Raw genomic sequence first — 10998 nt, forward strand, 5'->3', positions numbered from 1 at the left:
TGTGAGAGAGACTGACGTAGGCGGAAGTCGACGGAGCGAGGAAGGCGAAAGCAAACGATTGCAGCGACACCTGCTGGTCGCCGGGCAGCACGACAGGGCAAAGACGTTATTATATCATTTTACAGGCTGACTTCAGCATTTATATGTATTAGTCCAAATAAAAATGACAAAAATAAATAACTTTATGCACTTTAATCTTATCTGCTTTATTATTATGATTATTATTTTGTAACTTTGTTTTGAAAAATGCTGTATAAATTAAGTTTATTATTATTGGACTCATGGCCTCAATATTTCTAAAATCCTAGCTACGGGCTTGGTAAAAAGTAACTGAGTACATATACCCAAGTACTCAATAAAATTCTGAGATACTTGTACCTCATATGATTATTTTAATTGTATGCTACTTTATACTTATTTACGGCTACATTTTACTGGAAAATATTGTGTTTTCATTACTGACCTGGCAAAGAGGCCGACTGCCCCGGGGCCCCTGAGTGTTTGGTGGCCCTGGTTCACTGTTTGGCTATTAGTTTATGGTAATTGTATCAGGCTAATTGCAAATTTGTTTGGTAACAGGTTAGCCTGATCCCAGACCTCTGAATCTCCACCAACATCTCAGATCTATTCAGTGATTCACATGAATGAAGTGAAACAAGTCTGATTATCAGGCTGGTAATATTCTCCACTAGAAACCAAAATGGGAACAGCCTGAACTCTTCAAACCACTACAAGGACTAATTACTTCTCTTATTATATATAGCTTTAAAATATAGCTTATCTCTTGTCAGTGTTTACTCTCCCTTCCTTATTTTCACATAGATTTATATTTTTAATGTATGGTGTAGCTCTACTTAGCTTTTCCTTTACTCTGCTCCATATCCTTTTTTATTTATACATCTTTAATATTTATCTGGTGTGTACATGGTTTTATTTATTACTTTAATAAAGTAGCCACACTGTGGGAGGGTTTGTGTTCATATGAAAACCTTTTGATGTGTTTCTGTTCGTTGAGGTCAAAACTGATGAGTCAAATTTAAATTTAGTACTGAGAAATAAGACTAAACTAACTTTCACTGTCGAGTTACAGTAAAATCCAAAGTAGCAAATGACAAAATGTGACTTGGAAGACATTTTCTTTCATTAATTGACCTTCCTTCTTACCTCGGAGTCAGTAAGTGACTGAGACAGTTGGAAGAACTTCTCCAAATCTTCAAAAGCTTTGCTCCCATTTCATCCGGATTATTTATAATGATGCTTGAAAGAAGCGGATCTACTGCTGAACATAGATTCAGATTTACATGTTATATTCAAGGATGCCAGTTGTGGAGCCCAAAATAGGGCAAGATTCATCTGCAACAGTCAAAATGGTGGCGAGACTGTATGAGCTGTGCATAAAACCCTAATATTTACTTTTCACAGTGTAGTGAGGTGAAGCCGTCTCATGAGCTTATACTTTTCCATTTCTTGACGTGAAGCCTAAGAGGATTTGCACTGAGACACTCTGATGTTCAGGCTGATATAAAATCACACATGACAGCAGAGAAGATAGTGACTCTTTTTTTCAGCCGTTCCGCATAAACAATAAAAACACGAAAGCCCCTTTTGTATCACACTCACATGATATAAGACGCCAAATGCATCCAAATAGAGAAATATAATTTTGTTAAACTTGTCTGAATGTGTATTGACATGTAGAAATAGTTGATCTTTGTTTACTTAAGCTAATTTGTCCAACTTTGTGCATGCCAGCGTTTTTGAAGTGTTCAAATGTGTTGTAACATCATGTCACACTTTTCAGCTTCATCAACAGAACTTCAAATTATCTCCAACTAACAGTCAAATGTTGAATGAGTCAGTTCCATCAGCTACCCGGGCAGAAAGACAGTTTTTTTTTTAAATCTAGAAATCTGGAAATCTGATCAAACAATTACTGGGTGACAAAACTTCACCTTCACGCTACGGCAGAAATAAGCCTATGAAGAGTTTTAGTCGATCAATGTGAGAGAAAGTCTAAAAAACAAATAAGTAAGATGACAGTATTTCAGCTGGAATGACTCCAAACTATAATCTATGACTCATGAATTGAAGACAGTCTTTGTCAGAAAAACAACGTCCGTGTACAAAAGAGGCTTTAATTCTTTAACTATGTGAGGCTGGAAGCTCTGAAATGACAGCCGTCATTTTGTTTCACATTCAGGGCAACCTGAGCGTTTTAAACCAACCAATTCTTAACTTTAATTGTTTTCATTACTGAATAATCTGGTGATATTTACTCAATCTACAAAAAACCATCAGAAAATAGTGAAATATTGAAATATCTTGTTTTGTCCGACAAACACACCAAAGTTATTCAGTTTGATGTCATAGACGACTGAGAAAAGCAGCAAATATTGATGTTAGAAGCTGGAACCAGCACATTTGTTTTGACATTTATCCTTAAAAATTGGTGAAAGGATTAATCATCATTTCTACTCTACTTGACTTCAGAGGCAGAGGACTTCCAGCACAACTTCACCTACTGCCAAGGTGCATGGAGAAGAGAAAAACAAATATGGTGTCAACCATGTTTTATTGGGCACTCCCCTTGCCTCTCTGGCAGTCTGGGAAAGTGATTGGCCTGATATGCGTGTGGAAGTATATGATTGGTTGTCTTTTATATTTCTTTTACCTTTTAAAAAATGTATTCTGCTTCATACCTACCCTATTCGATGTTCTTTGTAATGTGTTTTATGATGACCCTGATGAAGGCCACAAGCTGAAACGTGTTGGTCTGACAATAAAGTTGTTCTATATCAACAAGTGCTGCTGGAGGTTTGACCTCTTCAGCTCTGCTCGACTTTCCCAGTACTGCAGGGTAACTGATCTCTATACCCTGATCAATAAATGCCATGTTGACACCTGCGAGGCGTCCTGATCACGTTCGATGAAAAGAAGACGAGCGGAAACATTTACTTTGTTAGTATTCATAATAGTTTGTATACACAATGTATAGGAGCACCAATAAAAAAACATCTTTTTTTCCAAACCTTTTTTCAACGTTTTTTTAAAAAGCCACAGATTTTTTTTCCTACAGAAAGCAAAGAAAGCTCTGTACATGAACAAGCAACAACAGAATTCCTCATCATGAGCTGCGACGTAAACAACTCGGCTGCTCAAATTCATTTCATCTCTGAAGCAAAAAAACAAAAAAAACAAACATAAAAAACAAGACCAGCTGCCTGCTGCTTACCTAGGACACTACGTTACACAAACAGCCTTTGATATTTAAAACACAAGATATGTAAGAAATGTACTTTTCAAAAATTGTGAAAAAGTGCAATACAGGTTCAACTGTTTACAACTCAATAGATTATTTCCCAAATGGAGTCCGGTCCTTTTTCTCCCCGCTTTGTTTTCAATCATTTTTTCACCCAAAACTTGTTCCTTGTTTGTATCCGTAGTTAAAATCTCTTACAGTTATATTGACATTCATGACGATGTACATTTATGGAAACATGGTATTCACAAAAGTAGAGCAAATTACTATGATTGCAAATGACAAATTTCTTTGGGTAAGAGGGTAATGAAAAACTAGTTTCTTAGATGAACTTTTTTTTTTTTTCCTTTTTACATCGGATGTGTGTAAAGAACAAGCTTCGTTTTTTTTCTTCTTCATACAAAAACTACCATGTTAAAAAAACAAAACAAAAAAAAGAGTCTGGGAGTCCCATTCAAAAGGCCAACATCTTTGCATCTTATAAGATTTGTAAAAGAACCAGGGCATCTGATGAAGAACAGCAGGAAAATACAGCAAACACACTCCGCTGTGGGGAAATGCACACGTGGTTCAGCAGAACAGATGCCTGAAACCAAATATTGGTTTTTGGAAACGACACACACATTCGACCGAACTTCTCGTATAAAAGATAACTCGTCTGTTGCAGGTGATTGATTGATTGATTGACTGGGTGTAATGTGTTTTTGTTTGATTTTTTAGGAGGGGTGGGGGTCAGCGTCCTGAGTCCTAGGTACCCCTGACCTGTGAGGAGATACTATCAAGTCCAACGGAACTATATAGAAACTGCCATGGCAGCGACTGACAGCACAACTCCGAGCGACATCCGCGTCGCCTCGACTATCCAACATACAAACACGTTGGTAAGGCTTTTAAAACGGAGCTCCCACAACAAACAAAAGACTGAAAAAGAAGACGTTTTAATGTACAAAGCGGGCAACACAATGCCAGAGAAGAATGTACTGTAAAAACACATCAGGCTTCTCTCCCCCTTTGATATGAAAACTGAGCTTCAGGACTCTTCTGTAGTCCCACTTTCATCCCATATAATAATAATGAAATATGGGAAACATCAAAAGAATGAGGCAGTTTAAAGAAAAAAAAAAAACACAACATATGTACATGTTTATAAGGATATGTGTGTAAAAAAATAATACAATAACATAGAAAATAATAAAAAGTCATGGCACAATATATGACACAAGGGGTTTAAAAACAAAAAATGACCACGTTTATGAGTAATGTCTGCTTGTAAAGGGGGGGCTGATGTCCAATGTTCACTTCACTGAAACGGCCCAATAGATATACAAAACGCACAAAGAAAACACTAATCAAACAAACACTGTGTGTAGACTGCGCCGCATGAGCACCAACATCAAAAACCAGCATATTTTTGGACTTTCTCCTTTTGACTTGACACTGAGTCAACCTTTGTCTCATCTTGAAAGAGCGTTCGCAAACAATTAAAAAAAAACAAAAAACCTACCATACGTATTTTTGCTGAGGAAAAAATTCACAATCTTTCGGTTGAAAGCGACCAATGTTTTAAAAGTTCATTGTCTCTGAGAATGGGTCTTCATAAAAAGATGAAGCGTGTCACTTTTTCTTCCCTCTCATGGCAATCTCCTTCCTGAGACTGAGCAAGGTAAGCCGAAAAAAGTTCCTAAGTTTCAGTCTGGAGGGTTTTTTTTTTCTCTGCAGGGGGACGTGAGAGTTTTCTTGGGCACAAGAAGCCATTTTGTGTCCACCAGCCTCTGGCTCCCAAGGTTTACGTTTGGGTGCGTTTGTTTGACTTACGAGTGTGTGTCTTTCTGTATGTATGTGTGGATGACAGAGAAAGTGTGTCTGTGTGTCGGTGTGTGTGTGTGTGTGTGTGTGTGTGCGTGTGGAGGTGTGTGAGCATGCTCATGGCGCTGTGGTGATGGCGTTCAGGTCCTTCATCAGGCCCTCGAGGTGGGCCATCTCCTCGGTCAGCTCGTCGGGCTCGTAGCTCTGAGGGAGAGGAACAGGGTTACTGCGAGGGGCGGGTGAGGGGCAGGGGGGGAGGGAGGCAAGCACCTGGAAGGAGGGAGGGAGGGAGAAGAAGAGAGGAGAGGAGAGGAGGAGAGGGTCAGTCAGGGATCTTTCACAGAGGACGGGGGGGGGGTTGTATGGGTGGGGTGAGGCGAGCTGGGGGATGGGTCAATGGGACTGAAGCGTTGTAAACAAAACAAAACAAAAAACAGAGAGAGGCAACAGACGAAAGCCAAACATCCAAAGAGAAGCCGATGCCAACAGCCAACCAAGGATTAGGAGAAAAGATTCAATGGTAACAAGAAAATCATTCCAGTTATGGGTTTTGTTAAGAAAGGTTGTTAAAAATTAAATGAAGTGATCAAAAGGCAGCCAACAACAAAATGGTGAGATTGAAGTTGGAAAGAATAAAAAGAGAGAAAGAACAAACAGAAAATGTGGTTAAAACCAATGTCCAATTGAACGTAACTGTATAATCCAGTGCCCAACAAAAAAACCTGACATGGATTTGGAAGGAATGTGTGATAGTTTTAAAAAGACAAGACTGAATAATTATTAGATATATATTCACCACCATTAGGCCATTAGGCCTGGTCAAAACAGACTGCAGTACTACAAGCAGCCAGTGCGGGGTGCTATACTCACGCTGTCTACATCTTCCAGCATCTTGCTGGTCTCTGGCACATCAGGGGCGTTGGGCACAGTGACTACCATCGGTGTTCGTGTCCTTCCTAGTGTTCCGATACAGGCTGTTTTAACAACGTGGGGGTGAGTAGGAGGCCCTGAATGCAACAAACACAGACAAATAAATAAGCAGTCAGTGAAGGCAACGCATGACATTAATAGAAATGAAAAACTGTTCTCTCTGTAAGCGTGAATACATTAACAGTCACTTTCTGCTATTTTAGTAAAACTTTTATTAACTAAAGAGTCAGGACCTATTATATTACTTCTTCCTCGTTCCTGAGTTTAAATTTAGTTTGTCTTATAAAAGTCAACAAATCTCATTAAAACACCAAAGCCAACTATGAATATATAATCCAGCTGAAAGAATAGTCACCAGGAAATGCACCATTTACTCCTGTTCGAGTAACGTTTGCTAAAACTACAGTGCCCAGCTGTTCTAAGAAATTGTTTTGCCTTTTTCAAAAGTGAAGGTACATATGTGTGACTTGTTTTTAAAAGGTATACATTCAGCATGAACCAGTGAGTTGATTCAATATCATAATCTTGACTCATGATAAACACTATTGTTCATGTTTGTAATCCTAAATATCTGCATCAACAGACAACAAGAAAACAAGTACCTGAAGCAAGTGTAACATTCTTGATCGACGTTTTGCACGTAAGAATATGAAAATATATTCATGACGTAATGCAAACTATTGATTCTCTGTTGGTTTTAATTCAAACATGAGTGATGAAATGTGTGTGTGTGTGTGTGTGTGTGTGTGTGTGTGTGTGTGTGTGTTTCTGCTCACCGGTCTGAGCCAGCAGGGGGGTGCTGGGCAGGGCGGGCGACTCGTATGTTGGATGGCTGGTGCCTGGGATCGCAGGTACGGCGAAGCTCTTGAGTGGGTGGGCGTGGGCGTGCGGGTGGGCCGAGCGGTGGGGGGGCAGGTTGCTGGAGTAGCTGGGCTCTTCTTCTGTGGTGGTGGAGCCGTGGTAGCTGCCCTCAGGGTCGGCCATGATCTCCGAGGGGCAGGAGGCCTGGGAGGAGGCGGTGGCTGGAGGGAGGGGCTCCGAACTGGGGGTATTCCTCACAGACTCTGGAGAGGGAGCAGAGGGGGGTTACGGAGAGACATATAACTACTTTTAGCTTCTCAAATGTGAATATTTGCAAGTTTTCTTTGTATTCTTTAACAGTAAACTGAATATCTTTTATATTTTGGGACAAAACAAGCTATTTAAATACGTCAACTTGGACTCTGTGATGGGCATTTGTCACTTATTTCAGACATTTTACCATTAATTGAAAAAATAAATCAGCTCGATAATAAAAATATCCCGCTGCATTCCTGGTGGTAAAGTTCAGTCTATTTTGGTAAAAGTTGAGGTGAGAAGAAAAGAGCATAAAAATGTAATTTCAGAGAGCAAGGAGGTCAGAAAAGAGCGGTTAGTAACACAGAAAACTAAAATATGAACGTAGCAAGATGGCAGCTGCATGTGAATGAATGATAAATCAATGAATGAATGTGAGCAGGTCTGGCTGCTCTGTCCTCCCCTTGCTGTCCAGCAGGTGGCAGTGTCTCACCTGTAGAGTCCACCCTGTCTAGATGGGAGATGGGGGAGGCGCAGGCGTGCGGGTGTGGGTGCCCGCTGCCCTGGTGGTAGAGGTAGCTGCGTGTCGGCGACGCCAGGCTGCCCATGTGATAATGGTGGTGATGGTTATCAAGGGAATGGATGGGGTGAGCACTAATCACAGCTGTGAATGGAAATGGACATGGATACACACACAGACACACACACACAGACACGCAAGACGAGAGGTTTAACCAGTTGTAATAATGATGATGGATGTGAGAGTATTGCTGGTGAGATACAAACACATGCAGTTTTCTGTAATAAACACTTAAATACTCAAAATTCAATTCAGAAAAACAAACAATACAAATGTGGGAAGAATGAAATGGACTTGTTCTCTTGATTAGACAATCAATAGCATGAGATATATTTGGAAATTGGTAATTTGTTTAAAAATCTTTGTGCTTTAATTTTCAAATTTTAAGTGAATTTTCTAAATCGACTGCTCTCCATCTGTAAATATCACTTATCTCTCACACACACACACACACACTTACGCTGAGGCGGCTGAGCGTCAAAAGGCATCATCATTTTAGGCCTCATCCCTCGTCGGCCTGCTAGCGTAGACATGCTGTCCTCTGATTCGTGGCCTAAAACGTACGGTGGAAACCAGCCAATCAGAAAGAGCTGCTACTCTACTGTTCTTTTGTTGTAAATGAATCCGTCTGTTAGACCTCAGGATCCTTAATCAATTTTATATCACTGGGTTTTGATCGCATTTCCAAATGTCACACTCAGCATTCTTTTGTTATGAATTATATTCAGTGGATTTACTGTACTTGCAGAAAGTTGTAGTATTGGCAGTGTGTGCTTGTAGCACTGCAATCATGACAAGGAGTGGGCATTATGTATGAAAAGCATGAAATGTTTTGCATGATAATCACAACAGCAAACACGTGTGTTGACTTGTGGAACAAAAACAACACCAAATTCTCCAAGACTCCTCCAGCCGGCTCCTGGACGGGAACCTAAGGGTATTAAAACACTTCCTGCCTAAAAAAAACAACTGTTTTCTTAGTCAAGCTCACAAAATGTACTTGTACACACAAGGGTGACATTTCACTTTGATCTCTTTCCCATAACATGTAACTTTAAGTCTTCCCTCTTGGGCAAGACTGACCACGGTAGGAGTTGCGCCGCTGCTGCAGGTGGGGGTTGCTGTCCAGGCCGCTGTCAGCCGGCGTGATGTCCTGCGAGGTGCGGGGGATGGGCGTTTCTGTCATGACTGGGTTGGGGTCCGGCGACTTGTCCATGGGTTTGAGTTCCAGCCTCTCGTGGTGAATCCAAAGATCCGGTGGCTTCAGGTCTTTGGAGTTTCCCTTGTATTTGTGGGAGCCGTTCGAGGACTTTGAGGCAGCCCGCTTTCTGCAGGTGAGAACACAAGAGGTAAAGGTGAAAGACTGACCTCATGTATAGAGAGAAGGTGGGAAAAGTAGCAAATGTACAGGGAAGAAGGGACACAAGAGAAAGACTAGACGCATGGGGAGTATAGGAACAAAATGAGGACAGTAAAAAAGGTAAGACTGAGCTTCTTACTTCTTCTGGTGAGATGTGGTGCGCCGTGTGCACAGGAAGGCCCCCACCACCACCACGATGATGGTGAAGGCTCCCACTGAGATGATGATGACAATGACCAGGATGTGATTTTCACTGTTGCCTCCCACCCCTGGTTTACCTCAAGAGGAGAGAGACTGGATTAGACTGGAGGCATTTATAAATACCTCTTTCTCAACACTGGTGAGTCACTAACAGCAGGACATGGCACATCTAACCACAACGAAAATTGCAAAATGCGTAGAAAAGGGAAGTAATATTTATCTTTAAACTTTCTCGACACAATCAGATCATAATTTTAGTTGCTATAGTGTCTGACTGATAGCATGATAGCTGAACAGGCCTGTTAAAGAAGGTGGGTGGGAGGAAAATCTTACCAACTGCATTTCCTGAGTCCAGTGGATGATTGTGTCCTGGAGGACCCGGCTTCGGTGGAGGATTTGAGGCTGATTCAAAATGGAAAAAAATATGTTCAACTCAAACTCTCCTCAAGTGTTTTCATGGCACCTTCTACTGTCACATCTATGCCTCCGTCAAACCTTCATGAGATACATAGTACTTTAACTTTTAATTTCTACAAGCACAAACAGACTTTGCCAGTCATGCAGCCCAAGTTCTCACCAGCCCAGAGGACGAAAATCTTTAGAAAGAGAGATACACAAGTTGCAGAGTCAGCAGTGAAAGATAAAGTGTGGAGGGGGAGTTTACCTTGGTCATTAGCCATTTTGTCAGAGGACTCAGCTTAACAGGCCAAAGGAGAGCAGAGAGGGGAGAGACAATAAAAAGCAAAAAAACAGGTTAGCTGAAAAGAGCAGCGAGAGAGACAGAAATAGAGCGAGAGATGAGGATTGTGAGGAAGAGGAAAGAGGCAAATCTAGAAGAATGAGAAATAGTGAGAAAACCACACAGTAACAGTGTACTACAGACAGCCAAGCTGACATTAAGAGCGAAGCATCTAAATACAAATGATACACATTTCATACAAATGGTACAAATACTTTACTAAACATCCCATGAGCAAAGATTTCCTTTAAAAAGAGACTTGTCAGACTATTAAGATAAAAACAAAATAAGGTGCATGCAGCGCCACCAAACTGAGCCTAAAATGGCTTCTCCTTTTTTTACAGTTGGGTACAAATTTGCTGACGAGACTCTGCAGTAATTCAGTCATCCACAACCAATCAACAAAGCTTGGGAAACTTCCCCGTCTCAGCTCTCAGAAGACTTTCTCTCAGCAACTAGACATCATATAATCTGTTGAACGTTTAGGGAAAATCCATCCTGGGAGAGCAGCGCATTGTTATACATGATCAATTTGGGATTTTCATTTGTGCTGTAATAACAGGAGGTTTGTTTGATCAGAATTCATGCAATGTGAGGACCTTTTTTATGCCACTCAAAGTCAAATCTTAATGCTGCATTAATTGATTCTTTTGGACACTTGGGGGCAAAATAACCCACAGCCCGTAGATATTTTCGTCTAAAGTCGCATTCAGACCAAATTTAGCTCTGTGTAAAAAAGTTGAACCTGGCTCAACTTTTGCTGCAACGTAACGTCATCTAGCAATCACAAACATGCCAGCACATGTTCCTGCTGGATTACATTGTAACATGGACGTGGCATTTCTACTGTTTACTCACAACCATTGTGTCGAAAGATTAAATATTTACCGCCGTGATAACTTTTGGCATCTGATAAACCTTTTAATGCATTCATCTGCTACTCCAACTGGACTTCCCGGATCACATTTCAATGTCTCACCGGTACTTTGAACAACCTCGCCCCCTGCATTGTTTTATCCCAGGGCTGCTTTTGGTCTGAATACCTGCTAATGAAGCTGTTACAGCAC

At 40.8% G+C, this 10998-nt stretch overlaps 1 protein-coding gene across 1 annotated transcript in view; it reads right to left on the reverse strand.

Annotated features, from left to right (window-relative positions):
- Nucleotides 1-4965: 4965 nt before the first annotated feature.
- neo1a (neogenin 1a) overlaps nucleotides 4966-10998 on the reverse strand; it is a 145532-nt gene continuing 139499 nt past the window's right edge. The window contains exons 21-29 of the mRNA XM_070922966.1: nucleotides 9857-9889; nucleotides 9526-9594; nucleotides 9131-9269; nucleotides 8715-8959; nucleotides 8092-8184; nucleotides 7545-7715; nucleotides 6772-7059; nucleotides 5936-6072; nucleotides 4966-5335 (exon numbers count right to left, since the gene is read on the reverse strand). Coding sequence (XP_070779067.1) covers nucleotides 5183-5335; nucleotides 5936-6072; nucleotides 6772-7059; nucleotides 7545-7715; nucleotides 8092-8184; nucleotides 8715-8959; nucleotides 9131-9269; nucleotides 9526-9594; nucleotides 9857-9889 — 1328 coding nt within the window. The 3' untranslated portion in view covers nucleotides 4966-5182. The remainder of the gene's footprint in view (nucleotides 5336-5935; nucleotides 6073-6771; nucleotides 7060-7544; nucleotides 7716-8091; nucleotides 8185-8714; nucleotides 8960-9130; nucleotides 9270-9525; nucleotides 9595-9856; nucleotides 9890-10998) is intronic.

The sequence above is a fragment of the Enoplosus armatus genome, chromosome 1, assembly GCF_043641665.1.
Source record: "Enoplosus armatus isolate fEnoArm2 chromosome 1, fEnoArm2.hap1, whole genome shotgun sequence".
Taxonomy (NCBI): Eukaryota; Metazoa; Chordata; class Actinopteri; order Centrarchiformes; family Enoplosidae; genus Enoplosus; species Enoplosus armatus.